The 20507-nt window shown below is 47.7% G+C and overlaps 1 protein-coding gene across 1 annotated transcript in view; it reads right to left on the bottom strand.

Moving 5' to 3' along the window:
- Positions 1–20507, bottom strand: part of MYO7A (myosin VIIA) — a 183785-nt gene that overhangs the window by 79487 nt on the left and 83791 nt on the right. Inside the window, exons 6-15 of the mRNA XM_074955335.1 lie at positions 16906–17090; positions 14173–14294; positions 8889–9031; positions 8669–8782; positions 7372–7525; positions 5334–5410; positions 4361–4480; positions 2720–2862; positions 2225–2435; positions 1367–1502 (exon numbers count right to left, since the gene is read on the bottom strand). Coding sequence (XP_074811436.1) covers positions 1367–1502; positions 2225–2435; positions 2720–2862; positions 4361–4480; positions 5334–5410; positions 7372–7525; positions 8669–8782; positions 8889–9031; positions 14173–14294; positions 16906–17090 — 1405 coding nt within the window. The remainder of the gene's footprint in view (positions 1–1366; positions 1503–2224; positions 2436–2719; positions 2863–4360; positions 4481–5333; positions 5411–7371; positions 7526–8668; positions 8783–8888; positions 9032–14172; positions 14295–16905; positions 17091–20507) is intronic.

Here is a 20507-nt window from a genome sequence, read left to right as displayed (position 1 = left end):
AAGCAGACTTACAGCTGTATATGCTAGTGCTGCTCAGTCCGTACACCCACTGTACAAATGGGCTTACTCTGAAACGTTTTAGCAAAAACATTGGAACTCCTGGCCATCAAACCCGACCTCAGGTATGGTCAGAAGGAAGAAGTGACTTTTAAGGATTTTAGTTCTTTAAAAAAATACTTTAAATTTTTGGTTTTTTGGAAAGCAACTGAAGCCTCCTGTGACTCCCATCAGCCCCCTGCGCTTTCTTTTCCCCATGCCTGGTAAGGGGAAAGGTGCTGAACCAGAAGGTGGCTGGGCTCTGTTTGTGAGTGGGAGCCGAATGACGGCGGAGAGCTGGAGAGAAGCCCCAGGAGCTGTGCACAGAGGCGTGGGTAGAACAGGTTGTGAGGGCCACACATCAGTGCTGGGTGCAGGTCTGAGTGGGACTTATGGGAAAGCAGCAACAGCTGGACAGAGAGTCAGCACAGTGGGGCCCCCAGTGAGAGACATTAACTGAGCCCAGGCTGGAAACCTGTGAGCTCCTGTTTGCTGGAATAGAGACTGGGCAGGAGAGGGGACCCCAGGCACTATGCCTGCAGAGCCCTGACCTGCAAGTGGATTGCCCCATGGACCCACACATTTACTGCTGTTTCTGACCTTGAACTGTGATTGTTTTAGCCTCCGTACCTAAGGTATCTACAACCTTCCCCTTTCCTGCCAGCCCTAACAATATACCCTTTCCCTTAGCCACGTCTGAGTGGTTACTGGGACCCACCAGGGCTAGCGCCTACATGGCCCTAGCTGCTGAAGCACTTACAGGGCTTGCCTCTGAGTTGTGGTACACCAGGCATGCTGCTGGCACCCGGCGGGTTTGGTGTAAGGGGTAGTCACACTAAGTACACTCCAATTTATTTTTATTTATTTGTATTGCAGTAGGGCCTACAAGTGGGATCAGGTCACCCTTGTGCTAAGCAGTAGACAGACACCTACAGACCCGGCCCTGCAAAAAAGCCTGGAAGGAGAGGAGGAAAGAAAAATGATCATTCTCACTGCAGCGTTTAGATGTTTAACTTTTGGCAATAAGGGGTAGAAATGCTAGCCAAAGTTCTTTTCTTCTCATCCCAGTAGGTGGCCAAAATCGGTCTTTGCCTGGCATTTTAAACACAGACCCACACACAAAGAAAGGAAATAACGGGAAACAAACCGGGCAGGAATGACAGCACAAATCATTAATATTTCCAGGATACTCCCCTCTCAGTGCCTCTGGCTCCCTTGTCATAACAAACGGCATCCACAGAGCTGAGGGTTCTACAATGGAAACCCGCCCTGTCCCTCTCCCCCACCCTAAGCAAGCAGCTCCCTAAAGCCAGCCCACAACAACAGATACCTTTGGTTTCATAGTAGACAACACCAGCAAAGTGGTTAATGCCAAACTGGGTTTCATGGTTATTCTTCGGCGGGATGTAGTTGGTGTTTAGCTTGTGCTGGGAATTCAGCTTGTGCAGCATTGTGGTATCTGTACCCTGCATAAGTAAGAAAAAGGCCAATTCTTGTCCCATTAAAATAGTTCTCAAATAACCATTGTGTTTCTTTTTCATTAGGGCAGTGGGATAAGAGTTTGTTTCAATGAGAGAAACACGGGGAGAAAACGTGAGGAGAGTAATTTAAAATAGAAACAATCTGACCACACCATTCCCTAACAAGGCTGTTCTACGTACACCCTCCACCACCATAAATATGAGTTTGTTTGCAACAGTGACAAAGGGTGAAAGAAAACTTGAGATGCCAGTAAAGGCAACAAATATGGAACCTAAACTCCTCTGTGCCTGATCTGCAGATAATAAAAGTCTTTTACACCCCCACCTAGATAGGGTCAGCTCTTTCTCTGAAGCTGTGCTTTTAGCTCTGGTTCGGTCTCTGGTGTGTCAACCAAGAAGGCAGCTGTCACAAATGCACTTGGTAGATATATGATATAGGGCTATATATAGGATGGCTTCCCCACTTTTTATTAAAGTTGCAGTCATGCAATCAGGGAAGAGAAACAATACCATGTGACTGAAGTGACCAATTGCACAGTGGTAATACTGAACACACAGATGACACCATATCAGCCCATTGGCTAAAATTGGTTCGCATGAAACTTGTGTCGTAATTTTGAAACCGTAAAACTCAAAGTCAGTTTAACAACACACAGAGAGGTGAAACTGATGGAGTGGCTAGGATGAATGGTTGGCCCCAAACATACCTTGGGGAACTTGCTCTCCTCGTCAATGAGTGATATGATATTCATGGGTTTGATGGCGATCATGTCCAAGGCATCCTGGTTGTCGGTGAACTCTATGTGCTGCCAGTTAATGTTCTCCAGGTTGTACTCCTCCTGCTCCAGCTTGAAGACATGGCGCACGAAGAACTGCTGGAGGTTCTCGTTTGCAAAGTTGATGCAGAGCTGCTCGAAACTGGAGAGATGAGGTTGACAAAACCAGATTAGATTCAGTGTATGCCCCTGATTTCCACCTAGCTGTTCATCCCTTCACTTCATATGCTCTACGGGATACTCACAAGCACTTTAGGCCACTCAAAAGGAAGAGCACCAGCTGCTCAGACCCTAGCACCATACACGTCACCTTTGGAGGTCACCTATCCAGCCTACCCCTGCTTAGCCTGTGAGGTGGGTTGACTGCAGGTCCAAGGTGCAGGCAGCTGGAGACAGGGCTCTGCAATGGCGTCTCAGGATTTGTACCTGTTCACAGTGAAGTTCTCAAAGCCGAAGATATCGAGAAGACCAATGGACCTCCTGACACTCTGTAGTTCGTGGGAGGGAGGCCTGTAAATGGCAGCATTGATCTTCTCCACAATCCACACGAAAAGCCGCCCGTAGATTCCCTGAATCATCAAAGAGATGGAGCTCGGTGACACATGGCTATTGTTCACCCTGCTGGCCTGCAACCTGTGGTGACATCCCCTCTCCAGTACAAGCCCCACAAACTAGACTTTCCCCCAAAGGACACATTCCACAGCAAGGTGATTGCTTCAGAGTGGCAGTCATTAACACAGAACAGGTGTCTTAAAGCTTCAGTTGCCCAGCTTGCAGCCCAGGAACATGCAGCTTGCAGGTTTATATTAAAGACAGCCCAGCGCAAAATCCCAGATCTGAATACACCCAGACTTCGGTGGCCTTGGCTCTGGGTGCAAACTATGTGCTACAGGTCCATCTCTAGTTTGCATTGCAGGATGCAATTTCTATTTAAGATCAGGTGTTGAAATATCCATTTATCACAGGCTGCCCACACCTCTAAACAATCCTCCTGGACTTCTATCTACCGCATGCAGATCAGCAGAGGTGCTACATTGCTATGTAAATAAAGGAAGTCCTGCCTCAGTAAGACCCTGCTTCCTTAAATGGCACAGCAGCAGCCAGCCAGAGTTAATGGGCGCTGCCTCAGCATTCCTGGGACTGCAGGCATCACCTTGTGTCACATAATCCAAGGTAGTACTACACAGAGATGGACCTGATCTAAAACCTCAGATTCAAATCCCCACAAACCTGGAGGAAGTGGAGACAGATCTGAACTTTGCAGGGTGGGGGCATCCTCATTGCACGCCAGTCAGGCAGTCCAAGGACATGACCTGCTGTACCTGAGCCCGGAGCTAGGGGGTAGGGTAGGTCCGCACTTGCCACCGAGGATCAGGGCACTGTTTGTGGTACACCCTATGTTGTGAAGCAAACACCAGGCCTCCTTCACACCATAACACAAGCCTTCATTGCCCTGAATCCCCATGGTGCTGTGTCCTTTCTGATGCTACACAGACCTACTCACAGCATACTATTTCTATGCTGTCTGTCTTTCTTTAACTCACTGTTGCAGATAAGCCCGAAGCATAACATGCAGCTCTGGGGGCGACTGGTGGCACTGGAGCCACTCTGTTTTACACCAGCTAAGGATCTGACCTTGGGTTTGGGTCTGTTGCACTTCCTTGAGGTTCAGAAGAGCTCAGACTCATGGTGCTGGTTCAACCAATTACAGAGACAGACCCCAAGAGCTAAATTTGGATGCTGTTTGAGTCCAGATGGGCTCAGGTCCAGATTTGAAACCTCAAGAAGCCAGGGGTTCTGGCATAGGCCCATCTCAGCTCATGAGACAGCTCTCTATGTGCTCCCCATAACTGGCACTAACACAGAGTCATAGATGGCAAGGTCAGACTGGACCATTAGGTCTAATCTGACCTCCTGCATAACATAGGCCAGAGAATTCCACCTAGCAACTGATGCCCCGATTGAGATCAATGACTTCCTAGTGATGGAGAATCTAAATCAGTTCGAAAACGGGCGGGTGTACGTTTTAAAAAGAAAACGCCAGAATGAGCGCACATTGGGTGTTACCTTGACAAAAGCGTCCCTCACATCCAGCGCCTGCTCCATGCTGAGCGGGGTGGAGACGGTCTCTCCTCTCGTGATTATTGTGCGGCTAGTAAGGCAGTTCATCACATCCTGAGGGTCCACCTGAGCATGGTACAAAAACACGTACAGCTGATTGATTCAGAACACAAACAGCTCTTTGCAAAGATGTGGTCTACTGGCCCGGTCGCAGGGCTGGGAGCGAAGAACTCCTGAGCTCCAATCTCAGCTCAGACACTGACTCCCTCCACTGTCAGTCCCTTGGGTGACTCACTCAACCTTTCTGCCTTGGTTTACCCAGCCACAGCCGGGAGCTAACATCCACTCATTTATGCCACAGAGGTTTTTGCAGGGATGGATTAGTTCATGTTTGTAAAGCCCTTTTAACCTGTGAAGTGCTACTGCACATTAGTGCAAGGTGTAACTGGAATGTGATGAGAGCACCTAGAACAACAAAACCACTTTTCCTGGGGTTTATAGGCCTGATCCTGCAAATACTTATACACCTGAGTAACTTTACAGTACCCTGTAGTCTCAATCTTGCCAGGGGCATGCCCAACCCTGGATGTAAATGAGAGCGACCTCAGGGCTGCTCTAACCTATGCATCACTCTCTAGGGGTCAGGAGCCCAATGGTCGGAGCTACAAAAGGTGTGGGCCATTCCAGCAAGTATATGTCACCAGGGGAACCTCCTTATGCCTGGGGTTTTCCCCGGGGAGAGGTTTCAATCAGTGTGCACCCACTTTAGGCTGTCAGACTAGGGTAAAGCAGCTGGATCACAAACGGCAATTGGGCTCTCTACGTTCCTCATGAGCAGAGACTGCTTCTACCTCTGTTAGCAAAGCACCCTACACAATGGGTCCTGATTAGATCAGGGTCTCTGGGCACTATCATAATATAAGGAATAAGCAATCCCAGGAAGAAACAAACAAGATAATATGACAGAAGAGCAACTGACCTCCAGTAACGAAGCTGCAGTGATTAACGACGCAGAGCGAACAACCTCGCAAGCATCCAGGTTATCGTACATCCGTGCTGCATGGGGAAAGTCACAGAGAAGACATGGGCAGAAGCTGCCTGTGTGGTCAGTCCCTTTTCATCTAGGTTACGGAGTGCTCCCTGCCAGGGTGCTGCATCTGACCACTTCTGACTGCCACTCACCGTACACCCAAACTCAGTCTCAAAGAATGGATTAGATCAGAAGCTTGTAATGTATGGCTCAGCTAGGGACAGTGAGGAGCTGCACCATCCCTGGGGCTGAGGAGGCCAAACTCCTCTCGTAGCTCCCGATGCAGGTCCTTGCTGCTACACCCCTTCACCCTTCCTGGGGTGAGGCTCATTCCCTGAGCATCAATGGTCCCGTTCCATGGCACAGTGCAGAGGGAGGCAAGGCCATGATCCTGCCTCCTCCCACTGCACAGAAGAGTAGGGAGGGGTTTCAGAAGTGCCTGACCTTTAAGAAAGTGGCACAGGGTAGGGGAAAGGCACCACCCCCATCACACCCACATGCTAGCTGGGCACAACAGGGCCTTTAAAAAGGAGAGGAAAGATGGTCTGATAGCAGCACATTAGCCTTGGGCTTAGTTAAAATCCCTGCTCTGACACAGGCTTCCTATTGACCCTTGGGCAAGTCACTTAGGCCCCGATTTTAAAGGCATTTAGGTGTGGTGGCGGCGCTCAGTCTCTCAATGCCTAACTGATTTAGGAGCCTCAATCTCATTGTAAAAGTGATTTAGGCACTTAGGTGAGTAAATCCCATTGACTGTCAGCGGTGTTGTTTCTCCTAAGTTCCTAAGTCACTTCTGAAAATAAGTCTGAGGTGCTTTTGGAAAGTGTTACCCTTAGGCTCTCTGTGCCTCAGATCTCCAGGTGGCAAATGGGATAACAGCACTGCCCTGCCTCACAGGGGGTTGTGAGGATCAATACATCAGGCTGGGGTTTCAAACGTACGACCCGTGGGCTGGATCCAGCCAGACGAACAGATTCATCCGGCCCGCCGACTCTCCATGGATCTGTGGGCTTGTCTACACAACCCCAGAGTCCTCACAACAGGGGTGTGATTTGCAGAGTGCACCAGCGTGCTTCACTCTAACCGCCCCGTGTAGACCTGCTAGTGTGCATTGATATAATCCTGTTTCAAACAGGACACTAAGGAACATTTAGTGCACACCAGCAGGTTCCACCTGGGGAAGTTAGAGCACAACACACTGGTGCAATCTACAAATTACATGCCCATAGTCCTGACTCCGGCGTGGCAATCCAGCAGGACCTCATGTACAGGTGTAGAACCACATGGTTGCATTTAAGAGGTGCTGGAGGGGCATACAATAAATGAAAGTAATTGCCAACATGTTTTATATTAATCTATTTCTATTTGAATCACTTCTGCTGAATGTGGCCCATGCCAAATGGTAGGGTATCGGATCAGGCCAGCCATATGGAATGAGTTTGATACCGCTGATTAGAGATTGTAAGGTGGTGAGATACCATTGTATTAAGGACCACAGACTTTTGTGGGGTAGGTAGATAGATAGATTCTGCTCCAGGCTGATTTTCAGAGGTGCTGAACACTTGCTGCTACCACTGACATCAAGCACAATTTTGGGGGCTCAGTATGTATGAAATTCAAGGTACAAATTCAATTCCAGCTGCAAGCTCTTTGGGCAGAGACTCTGTCTTTAGGCAGTGTGGCTAGTGGGCAGGGCACTAGACTGGGAGTGAGGAGATCTGGGTTCTCTTCCTGGCTCTGACACTGACCTGCTAGGTGACCTTGGGCAAGTCACTTCCCCTCCCTGTGCCTCAGTTTCCCCATCTGTAAAACAGGGATAATGCTACTGACCTCCTTTGTAATGCACTTTGAGAGCAACAGATGAAAAGTACTAGACAAGAGCTAGGTATTTTGATTATCTCACCGGCCTTGGCACCTGGACGATGTATCAGCATCCGAGATAGTTCGGCATTTAAAGTAAATAAATATGCAACTATTTTCCACTTACCTTCATACCGCAAATTCCCCATATGCAATATGGCTGCTAGAAGCTTTGAGATCTCCCAGTTCTCCGTGTCAGTGAACATCAGGACTTTCATTGCAGAGCGAATGTTTGCATACTCCTTACTATCGTCTCTGCCATCACAGGTAGTGCAGTTACCCTGGGAAGGAAGGGCAGTGACACAGTGTATGCAGTGCATGCAAGAAGCAGTGTATGTGCAATAAGAGCACAGATACAGAAATCTGTAGCCATATTGTATATTGGGCCCTCGCATTCTCCCCACTAAAGTCAATTGAAAAAAATCTCATATTATGAGATAAATCCTCAGTTCTCACTCAGCTAAGTTTCCGCTGAAGTCCATGGACCTTTTCTAAGCAATGAATGAGTGAAAACTGACTATGGACCTCTGGATTTGGCCCTACTGTAAGTATTCTACAAAAGTACGGTCCAAACAGACCTGCAACCTACAATGACAACACTGCCATCCATCTGTCCCAATGTCTGGCTGAGATCAGCATATGGATGAGAAAGGGCTGACCGACATTAAACCCTAGCAAGATAGCGACAGAAGAAAACACGTCACAGGTCCCCTTTGATCTGGGACACATGGCCAAAAATGGTCAAGACAGACTGCAGTACAGGAGTCCTCCCCTTCTGGACTCCTCACTGATACTGGGTTGCAAGGATCACCTTCCACCATCTCCAACTGTCCTACCCATGCTGATGATAACTTGATTACACATGCCTTTGCCACCTCCCACTTGGGTTATGGCGGTGAGATCTACTTGGGCTTGAAAGCACCAGCCCTGGGAAATAGCCAGCTAGTGCAGACTGCAGCAGCATGCCTCCTCAGAACACAGATCACGGCGTGCTCATCAGCCCTGGTCTCCACTCGTTCCACTGCCTTCTGCTAGAACATCATGTCACACTTAAGGTCTCAACCCTTGTTTCCAAATACACTTTAAATGGTCTGGGCCGAGCATACCTAAAAGCAGCACCTCAACTGTCCCACTCCTCAGGAACAATGGAAGTAGAGAAGCCCCTACATGCAGGAGACAGGACTTCTTCAGCTGCTAATCTAAGGCTGTGGGGCTCACTCCTGCAGGAGCAGAGCTACCATAGACCTTTAGGCTGGGTCTCAAGTTTGCAACAAACCTCAAAGTTTCCATGTGGGTCCGACACAGTTTCAGATTAGGGAACATTTCTCGCAGCTCTGGTTGTAACTCCCTTATATACAAAGGTAAGCAGGACACGTCACAAGGCCTAAGCTGTTCTTCCCAAGATCTTGCTCTGCTGTTCTTACCATAGCGAGGTAGTTATAATCAGTGGCTTTCCCAAGGCCCAGCTTCTTTTTCTGTTCTGGTGTCATTCCTTTCAGCATACAGTAAAATACATGGTAATTCCGCTCATCCTGGGCCTGGAGCAGAAGAGGAGGGAATCAGTTCCGCTAGGAGGATGAGCCTGCCGATAGCCAAACAAAGGAAAGACCAATACACACCCCTGCCTTTTCTCAGCAGCCTCACCTGTCTGCAGACTCGAGATTTCTCCAGCAGGTACTGCTCAATCTTTGCCCCTTCGATGGCTCCCCGCTTGTTGAAATGGATGTCGATGTATTTACCAAATCGGCTGGAGTTGTCATTACGAATCGTCTTCGCATTTCCAAAAGCTGTGAATAAGCAACACAATATGGCAGAGGTGAGATCTGTACCCAGACTCAGGAAGGAATCTGTCTCATCTAGGGCAACAAAAACAAGACACAAAATGGAGCAAGGATGGCTCAGGGGATTGGTACCAGGTTGCAGAGCCTTTCACCTGTAGGTCATACATCCCAATCCAATCCAGGGCAGAAAAAATGGCGATGTTTATGGGGAGCATAGGAGACAGTGTGAAGAAAGAGACATTTGTCAGCTCAAGGAGAAGGGGGTGATCTGAGCTAAGTGATGGGTGAGAGATGATTTTGGCAGTAGCATTTTGGATAGACTTTAGTGGGGTGAGGTCAAAAGGGGGAGACTGCAGGTGGTGAGGTGGAGGACGATAAGAACACGAGAATGCGATTTGGCCTGTGGGACAGAAAGGAATGGTGGGTCATCCAGGGAAATATGCGGGTGCTACACCAACCACCAGAGGAAGCCCATGTTCAACAAACAATACAAATCAGCACGATAGAGATTAATTAATTCAGATATTAATTTAAGGAATATAGGCCTCAAACCAAGTGCATCCTCCAGATCACAGCAAGATCTATATACATAGAAACCTGAATGGAAAAATCACACTGACCTTAATGTCTGTTTTATTTCTACAACCATGAAAGAAAGGCTTTTTCTGAAATTTTGGCTACAGATATCCCCATAAAAAGAGCACCTATTAAAATAATTTGTCATATGTCACATTAGAGCGGGAGGTTAGTGCAGAGCTCTAACAAGGGTAACTCCACAGGAGTTCCATCAAGTTCAGTCCTGTGCTGACCAGTACAATAATGCTCTTTTTCTAACAGCTTCAAGCCTCTCCTGTAATTGTAACTTCAGAAAGATAGGTTTCAGAGGAGCAACCGTGTTAGTCTGTATCAGCAAAAAGAAAAGGAGGACTTGTGGCACCTTAGAGACTAACAAATTTATTTGAGCATAAGCTTTCGTGAGCTACAGTTCACTTCATTGGATGCATTCAGTGGAAAATACAGTGGGGAGATTTATATACACAAAGAACATGAAACAATGGGTGTTACCATACACACTGTAACAAGAGTGATCAGGTAAAGTGAGCTATTATCAACAGGAGAGCGGGGAGAAAAAAACCTTTTGTAGTGATAATCAAGGTGGGCCATTTCCAGCAGTTGACAAGAATGTCTGAGGAACAGTGCGGGGCGAAAATAAACATGGGGAAATAGTTTTACCCTCTGATCCCACTGAGGGCTACCAAAAGAAACTACACCATTTGCTCAAGAAACTCCCTGAAAAAGCACAAGAACAAATCCACACAGACACACCCCTGGAACCCCGACCAGGAGTATTCTATCTGCTACCCAAGATCCATAAACCTGGAAATCCTGGACGCCCCATCATCTCAGGCATTGGCACCCTGACAGCAGGATTGTCTGGTTATGTAGACTCCCTCCTCAGGCCCTACGCTACCAGCACTCCCAGCTATCTTCAAGACACCACTGACTTCCTGAGGAAACTACAATCCATCGGTGATCTTCCTGAAAACACCATCCTGGCCACTATGGATGTAGAAGCCCTCTACACCAACATTCCACACAAAGATGGACTACAAGCCGTCAGGAACAGTATCCCCGATAATGTCACGGCAAACCTGGTGGCTGAACTTTGTGACTTTGTCCTCACCCATAACTATTTCACATTTGGGGACAATGTATACCTTCAAATCAGCGGCACTGCCATGGGTACCCGCATGGCTCCACAGTATGCCAACATTTTTATGGCTGACTTAGAACAACACTTCCTCAGCTCTCGTCCCCTAATGCCCCTACTCTACTTGCGCTACATTGATGACATCTTCATCATCTGGACCCATGGAAAAGAAGCCCTTGAGGAATTCCACCATGATTTCAACAATTTCCATCCCACCATCAACCTCAGCCTGGACCAGTCCACACAAGAGATCCACTTCCTGGACACTACGGTGCTAATAAGCGATGGTCACATAAACACCACCCTATACCGGAAACCTACTGACTGCTATGTCGACCTACTTGCCTCCAGTTTTCATCCAGACCACACCACACGATCCATTGTCTATAGCCAAGCTCTACGATACAACCGCATTTGCTCCAACCCCTCAGACAGAGACAAACGCCTACAAGATCTCTATCAAGCATTCTTACAACGACAATACCCACCTGCTGAAGTGAAGAAACAGATTGACAGAGCCAGAAGTGTACCCAGAAGTTACCTACTACAGGACAGGCCCAACAAAGAAAATAACAGAACGCCACTAGCCATCACCTTCAGCCCCCAGCTAAAACCTCTCCAACGCATCATCAAGGATCTACAACCTATCCTGAAGGATGACCCATCACTCTCACAGATCTTGGGAGACAGGCCAGTCCTTGCTTACAGGCAGCCCCCCAACCTGAAGCAAATACTCACCAGCAACCCCACACCACACAACAAAACCACTAACTCAGGAACCTATCCTTGCAACAAAGCCCGTTGCCAACTGTGTCCACATATCTATTCAGGGGACACCATCCTAGGGCCTAATCACATCAGCCACACTATCAGAGGCTCATTCACCTGCACATCTACCAATGTGATATATGCCATCATGTGCCAGCAATGCCCTTCTGCCATGTACATTGGCCAAACTGGACAGTCTCTACGTAAAAGAATAAATGGACACAAATCAGATGTCAAGAATTATAACGTTCAAAAACCAGTCGGAGAACACTTCAATCTCTTTGGTCACTCGATTACAGACCTAAAAGAGGCAATTCTTCAACAAAAAAATGTCAAAAACAGACTCCAATGAGAGACTGCTGAATTGGAATTAATTTGCAAACTGAATACAATTAACTTAGGCTTGAATAAAGACTGGGAGTGGATGGGTCATTACACAAAGTAAAACTATTTCCCCATGTTTATTCCCCCCCCCCCCGCTGGAAATGGCCCACCTTGATTTTCACTACAAAAGGTTTTTTTCCTGCCCCCCCTCGCTCTCCTGCTGATAATAGCTCACCTTACCTGATCACTCTCGTTACAGTGTGTATGGTAACACCTATTGTTCATGTTCTCTGTGTATATAAATCTCCCCACTGTATTTTCCACTGAATGCATCCAATGAAGTGAGCTGTAGCTCAGGAAAGCTTATGCTCAAATAAATTTGTTAGTCTCTAAGATGCCACAAGCACTCCTTTTCTTTTTTCAGAAAGATAATTAGTTTAACCCACAAATTAAAGGCCCAAACCTGAATCTCCTAGACAGACAAAACTCCCCTCTAAGTCTTATTACTTCATTCGATCAAGTCTGTTCCGACTGAAATAAGCTGTTGATCTTGTTATGTGCCTGTCCACCAGGGTGCCTATCACAGCTGGCATGGCACATGGCAGCGTTTTAGAATCTCAGTAACACTGGGCCAGATTCTGGCACCCTTGCTCTGGTTTAGTAACACAAACTCCTATTGACTCCTTTTGAAGTAAAGCACTATTGAGTGAGGACGTCGGACTCTTGCCCAATGTTTTCAATGATGCTGGGCCAGACCCTGCCACCCTTACTCTTGCAGAGTATCAGAGTGGTAGCCGTGTTAGTCTGTAACAGCAAGAACAACAAGGAGTCCTTGTGGCACGTTAGAGACTAACAAATTTATTTGGTCATAAGCTTTTGTGGGCTAAAACCCACTTCATCAGATGCTTGGAGTGGAAAATACAGTAGAGAGGTATAAATACTCAGCATATGAAAAGATGGGAGTTGCTTTACCAAGTGGGTAAGATTATCCCCAAACAAAAGCCCAAATTTATTAGTCTCTAAGGTGCCACAAGGACTCCTCATTGTTCTTGCAGAGTAGTTATCTTACGACGTGTGCACTCCCATTGATTTCAACAGGACTAGTTGCTGAGTAAGGTATCACTCGACTTGAATCAGGGTGGCAGAACCGGGCCCCCAACTCTAAGTTGCAACCATCTTTTGGGGCAAGACTGTGAATCCGTATTCACGGCAATGAGCAGTTAACTCACAAAACTAGTGCCGCTGAAGTCAATCGGACTATTCATGGGAGTCCCTGCTCACCTATGTAAATACAGGGCTGACAATCTGGCCTTCCTTATGTCTTGAATCTTCCTTGAACTCTTTTGTTTATTCCTCCTGACTCACTCAGAATTCTGGCTCTCCACATTCATTCCACAGCAGCTTTCTAGAACCAGAAAGCTGTGTTATCATACAAGCAGCTTAAAGCGTTCAAACCTGATCAAAGCACAAGGTGGAATAGCTATTATTACTTTTTCTACTACAAAGCGTTTGGTTCTGAGGCGTTGATCAAGTTAAACACAGGCTCATGTTAACCAGTGAGCGAAACCAATGGAAGGTGCTGTACGGAATCACAACCGAGCAAAACCTTCGCAGCTGTTAGTTGAGCAGCGTGTCTACATCAGGATGGTGACAGATTTTAAGAAGAGCACAGGGCCCATTTCTGCACCAGAAGAAGCACGCAGATTTTCAGAACAGCTCTGTATACTGTACGTTGAGTAGAGACGACTGGAAAATTTTTGTCGAAACAGTTTTCTGTTGGAAAATGCAGCTTCAATTAAGCCCTCCCTTTTTCCCCCCTCCCAATATTGTACGAATTTTGACTATATTTCATCTAGGAAAAAAAATTGGAAAAAAACATTTTGAAAACATCGACCCTTTTGATTTTCTGTTTCAAAACTGCTTTTTGTTTAGCAGTTTCTTAATTTTATATATAAACATCTTTTTAAAAGAAAAAAGGGTTGAAAACAAAACGAAAAGCTGTGAATGCATCAAAACAAAATGTTTTGATTGACCTGACATGAAATTTTCATGGAATTTCAGTTAGTAAAAAATTTCAAAACATTTTGGCATTTTGTTCCAGTTAGGGAGGAGAAAAATGCTGAAATCTCTATTTTTTTTTTTTCCACACGATGGAAAATCTATTTTCTGACCACCTCTAGGGTTGAGCCCTTTTGAAAGTCTGATCCCAGGGGCAGGTGTTGAGCTCTTGCAATTCTGGCTCCTGCTGTAAAGCAATTATTGGGAATGCAGTTTAATCTTAGCCCCCTCCATATTATTAATAGCAGAAGTGTTTCCCTCCACCCACCGTCTTTTCAAGGCTCACCTTCTAAAATGGGGTTTGCCTCCAGCACCTGCTGCTCAATCCAGGAATGCTGCCCGCTGATAGCAGCCAGGAACTGCAGGATCAGTTTAGTGCTCTCCGTCTTCCCTGCACCAGACTCGCCACTGTACAAGTTGAAAGGAATGCATGTGAGTAAATGCCCTGTCTCACCACTGCCAAGGCCCTGGACTCTGCATTCAAATGAACGGCCTGGAAATCTCAAGGCATGTGTTTCTAGTACAGGTGGATTCTACATTTGGATTTCAAAACCCCTAAACTTCACATGTAATCACAGATTCCTAAATTCAAAGACCAAAGGGGACCACGATGACCTCCTGGCTAATACAGACCATAGAACGTCCTCAAAGTGATTCATGTTTGGATCTGGAGATTGTGTGTGGCCTATCACAGGGATAGGAATCAACTGCAGGCTTAGGATCCAGCTTTGATTTTGGATCAGGAGTACCACCCACTCTCTGGGGCCTGGATCTTAAATTTGGGGTCAGGCCTGTGTCCAGTTTGAACACTGTTGATAAGTAAGGCTACGATTCTGTCATGGGTATTTTTAGTAAAAGTCAGGGACAGGTCGTGGGCAATAAACAAAAATTCACAGAAGCTTGTGACCTGTTCCTGAGCAGGGGCAAAGAGAGTGCTGATGAGGCTTGCAGCTGCTCCAGCCCCGCTGGGCTGACTACTGCTGCTCTTGTGGCAGGGGCTGACCCAACCCCAGCCACTGCTTTGGCGGCCCCAGGGCTGGGCTGGCTGCCGGTCAGCTGTTCAGGGGCCACCGGAGCAGGGGCCACCAGCTCCGGCGGCCCCTGGCCTGACAGCTGCTCCAGCCCTGCACCAGAAGACATCCCGGAAAGTCAGAGAACCCGTGACCTCCGTGACAGAATTACAGCCTTATCGATAAGCAAATTCAGTCCAGCATTATAGCCTTCTGAAGAGTGTAAACATCGAGAAGACAGAGGAATTAGTTTGGATCAGAGATACTTGCTTGTGTTCAGAGGACAGCTGGCTGGCCAAGTGAAGCAAGTTCTCTGTCTTGTTTCAAGCTGCCGAACTGCATTAAAAGACAGCTACGAATACACACTGTACGTCTAAAACATTACAATTCCACGGAAGCCATTTTTATAGATGCCATGGGGTCTGATGCTATTGCAGATGATCCTTTTGAGCGTAAATAGGAGGGGAGAAGGAGGGGAGATCGCCTGCCTGACCATCTCTCTATTGAGATCGGGTCCAGACTACAAAAGAGTTTCAGAGCACCTGATTGAGGCTTGATTCTGCCACTCTAATTCATACTGGGCAGTGTCTTACAGTGCAGGTAGTCCCACGGATTTCAGCCGACCTACTCGGGAGCAAGGTACTGCTCCAAAGTTTGGCAGAATCAGGTGCTTAGACAGCTTAACTATGGAGTAAGTTATGGCTGGAGGCAGGAATTTCTGGGTGTAATTCTATGGTCTGTGTTATGCGGGAGGTCAGACTGGGTGAAGATAATGGGCCCTTCTAGTCTTCAAAGCTATAGATCTCTGCATCTATAGTCACCCCAGGAATAATGGGATGAAATTAAAGAGAAAGTTTAAGATGGATATCAGAGAAAACATCCTGAGATTCACCTCGATTAGGCTGTGGAATAATTATCAAAGGAAGTGGTAGAAGGCCTATCACTTGGAATGTTAAAAACTAGGCGTGACCGACCCTGCATGGGGAGATATATGGACTGGATGTTCTAATAAGTCTTTTCCATCCTTAACTTCTGTGACTGAACACAACTGCTGAACCAATCAGCTTCAGCAAAAAGGCCAAGCCACAGGTATGTCTTGTGTAATTCCCACCTCAGCAAGACAGGCGCCTGCTAGCTGTGATGGCGCTAAGATGCTAAAAATGGAACTACAGCCAGGGTGGAGCGGCAGTGGGTTGGGCTAGCCACCCAAGGAAGTACCTAGGGTCCTGGGCAGGAATGTGGCTAGCCCATCCTGCTGCTCGCGCTGCAGTAGCCACACTTCTGTTGTTAGTGGCAGGGCCGCCCAGAGGGTGGGGGGAGGGGGCAAGTTGGGCCTTTTGCCCCAGGCCCCGGGCCCCGCAGGGGCCCCCATGAGAATATAGTATTCTATAGTATTGCAACTTTTTTGTGTGGAAGGGCCAGTGGCGTAGCCAGGGGGAGCGATCACAAAAAAGGCACCACCCCCCGAGGCGCTTTTAGTCACTCAGCGGTGCTTTGGGTTTTCGGCGGCACTTCGGCGGCGGGTCCTTCGGTGCCGCCGAACACACCCAGAGCGAGTGAAGGACCCACCGCCCCGAAACGCTGCCGAAGACTCGGAGCGCCACCGGCTGAGTAAAAATTAAAAAGGCGCTTAATTAATTAAAGGGCCCCCGAAATTGCTTTGCCCCAGGCCCCCTGAATCCTCCGGGCGGCCCTGGTTAGTGGGATAGCTCCACCGAAGCTAGAGGACACACGTCTCCCCGAAGTGGAAATTCCCCCTCCAGCTCCAGCGCAGATATTCCCATAGACTGTGAACGCCCCGTGCACTCCTCCCGGAGGGGCCTTACTACCAGGCTGGTGCGGGGAAGCTGACACGGACACTGCCTACGCTGTGCTGTCTGGCTAAATACTCTTCGGACTTTCGCCGTGAGTGACTTTTCCCAAGCAAACGAGGTGAGCATGCTGAGCACCTCTGGCAGGATGGAGTCCTAATTCGGGACCCGTGCTGGGCCGGACATTCACAAACCCACCTTATGATGCAACACTGGTCCCTGTCGTTGCGCTGCAAGTTATAGTAGCAGTTGTCAGCTATTGCGAAGATGTGGGGAGGCATCTCCCCGATCTTTCTGTTGGTGTACAGCCGGATCTGCTCGGGGGAGTAGATAGGTAACAGCTGGTAGGGGTTTACTGCCACCAGGATCGAGCCCGTATACGTCTAGGGGAGAAGCACAAAGAAGGTTATCAGGATGAGGCGCCCCACCTGAGCCGCTTCGGTACCCAGGGACAAAGGCAAAACAGGAGAGGGATTTTCAACAGCCACCGGAGGGGCGCTGCTCATTTCAAAGAGCCATCTGCAGGGTGACTTCTGGAGTCAAAAGGAAACAAAAGCCCCAACTGTGCAAATCAACACAAACAAACCCCGAACTCAGAGCAGATTTCAACCACTGTGAAGTTTAGGTCCGGGTTTTCAACGTGGGACCGTCTCTGCAGCAAACACGGTCAGAGCCACCAGAGACCCACATCTGTCAGGTGCGCTACGAGGGACCACTGCCTTGACTGCCCAAATAATACAGTTGTTTGCAGTGTTGTTCTAGCCCTGTTGTTTACAATTTGACAAACAGCCCAAATAATAAAGGTATGTCACAGAAAAGGCCTTTGATCCTCCTCTACCACAGATCTCTCAGGAGCCTGGAGCTGTGCTGTGATATTGGACAGCTACTCCCTGGGGACCTTTGTCACCTTCCTACGACCCTCCTTTTGTGATACTCCTTTGGGGATGTCATGGGGGCGGCAGAGGAGGAAGAGGGTGCAAGCAGCCCCTCCCTCTGCACAATCATGCAGAGAGCAGCCTTCATTTGGCAGGAGGTGCTGGGGAAGCCAAAGATGGGGGACATGCTAGCATGGCTGGCAAAGCTAGTGGCCCCAAAGGAGGAGTGTCTGGGGGCAGGGATCCCACAGGCTCACTCCCTGTTTGCGCTGGTGACTCCAGGCAGCACTGCAGACAGCTCAGATTGCAGCTCATCAAAGGCGCTGCTTCTCACCATGTTTGCCCCTAGTGCCTCAGGAGAGTATAATGACAAGGGCATAATGTAGCTAGACAGCACTGTTCAAAGTGCACCTTCTTTCTTCCCCCCCTCCCCCACATGCACCATGGCCCCTTATATGAAACCAGTTACAGTAACTGACTGTGAGCCAAGTTACATATCCTATGATGTGCGTGAGTGATCGTGCCAAGTTAACTGCTGGCACCTCAGTGCAGCCTCTCTAACTGAAGGGCCCTACTGCAATTTAAGAAGTGCTCTACCGACTGAACGGGAAGAACTAGAGAAAGCTAACGTACACGAAGGAGACAACTATTCTACAAGCAAAATAAAAAAAAATTTTTGGAAAGAAATGAAATAGAAGGAAGTATTAACACTAACTGAAGCTCTATTACTGCTGTGGAAAATTAGTAAGAAAAAACACCAAGTAGAACCTCTGCCAACAGGCTCTGCTAAGGCTCCGTCTCAGGCCCAGGGCAGTTGAGAAGGATCTGAGAGCGGTTTGCCCGCACAACGCTATATAGCAAGAGAGCACAGCACGAGACAGAGAGAGTGCAGGTGCGGGCCAAACGGACACTGCTACCCAGAATCATAGAATATCAGGGTTGGAAGAGACCTCAGGAGGTCATCTAGTCCAACCCCCTGCTCAAAGCAGGACCAATCTCCAATCTTAGGTGCCAGGATATGAAGATCCCTAGAGTCCAGCACCCATAGTGACACAACTCAAAGAAGAATATCCAGTTTATGTAGATAACAGACCAGGACAAGAGTCATGTATCCCAAGCCAAAGGTTAAGGACACAATTTGTCTCCTGGTGGACCAACTGCCCTGGGCCTGAGACAAAGCCCTGGCTGGGATGATTTAACTGGGAATTGGTCCTGCTTCGAGCAGGGGGTTGGACTAGATGACCTTCTGGGGTCCCTTCCAACCCTGATATTCTATGATTCTATGATTCTAAGTAATGAAAAGACCAATACTGCCTAGAATACGCTATCCAAAGAAAGAGCTGCTCATTTTAATGCAAAATAAAATAAAATAAAATAAAATGCCTTACACCCTTTTAATAGCATGTTCTACTATCACCAGATGGGAGGAGCCAAGTAGCCCATTCCATGGGACCCCTCCCTCGATAAAGAACTCTACTAGGCTTTAACAGGGGTTTGAGCTGCCTGGGAATACAGCCATGGCAGCTAGCCTTCTTAGACAGCCAATAGGTGACTGACCCTAAGCTTACATAGAGTGAGCAAGAATGTTTCTGTGGTGGTTTCAGGCAATTAATAAAAGATCCCTATTACAGAGTAAGGCACAGTCCAGCTTTCTCTTGCTAACATGTGTTGCAAATTGCAGACAGCGTGAGTTAGAATTTTTACTCACTTTTGGAATCAGCATACTGGGCCAGCGCTCCTGAGAAGGCCGGACTAAGAGACCAAGAGACCAGCATGGGCAGCCCCAGTTCGAATTTCTTCCACATAATCCTGCTAATGTGCCTCAATCCTGATTTGGAAGGGACATCTCTAGGCATGGGAGGGGAGCTCCGTCTCTATGGCCCACTCAATCCTTAGCATCTGCTCAGACTTTCAATCAGGCTGCCAATTAGTGCCAGCTGTGGAGGTTTTTGTCATAGGAACCCTTGCCCACTGGGAGCTGGACTGGACCCCCAAACTCATTTCACAGTCAACAAAAGGGAGTAACTTTCTGATGGAATCCTGGGCTGGATATGAACTCACAACCTAAAAGATGTCTGAGGTTTTCATGCTGCTTCATAACTTGGTGAGATTTACAAGTTATTTGGCATTTCTAGGCAATTTTAGGTCATGTTTAACAGTGCATAGAGGCAGAAATATCCCATTTCATGTTCTCTTAACTCATTCTCAGAAAGACTGACTTTGCTTCTGGCGCAAGTTTGTGACATCCCCATATTCCAACCTTTGGTGGTAACCTGTCTGTCCCAGCCAAGACCCGTGATGCTGACTACAGCCAAAGATCCTTTAAAGGAGTTAACCATTACTGGCCGGAATGTTTTCTTGATGTTCCCACTGACCTTTCTCTTGTGATCATTGAGAGTCTGTCAGCATAAACTCCTGTGTTATCTCAAGAGACAAGCTTGGTTTGACTTGTTTCTAGTTGACAAATACAACAGCTTGCCCAATTTTAACAGCTGACAGCATTCAAGACTTTGGCCCCCGAACTGATGATGGGCCCAAAGGGCAGCTACAAGAAAATATTTGCAATTCCCATTTCCAAGTCTGGTTAAGAGTAAAGCCCCTCTGTTTTGGTGTAAAGATCAGCTTGGCTGTACGTATGGGTGATGGTTCTACAAAAGCTGACAGTTTACACCAGGAAATGCTGTTCCACTGCAAACTCGTTACTGCCCGTGTGACCTACATTTTCATTAGCCAAGTAACAAATCCACTCTGTGCCCGATTCCCAGAGCACCCCAAACTCGCCTTGGCTTCAACTGGAGTTTTTGCTGCTCAGAGAACGCAGGGTCACACCACGACCAGATACTCCTGCACTTTAGCAACCCCTATTCAGTAGCAGATGGCTTTGAGTTCATCTCCAGATAGACAAAACCCTGCTCAGTAACCAAG

This window comes from Natator depressus, chromosome 1 (assembly GCF_965152275.1).
Source record: "Natator depressus isolate rNatDep1 chromosome 1, rNatDep2.hap1, whole genome shotgun sequence".
Taxonomy (NCBI): Eukaryota; Metazoa; Chordata; order Testudines; family Cheloniidae; genus Natator; species Natator depressus.
This window is presented reverse-complemented; position numbering and strand designations above follow the sequence as displayed.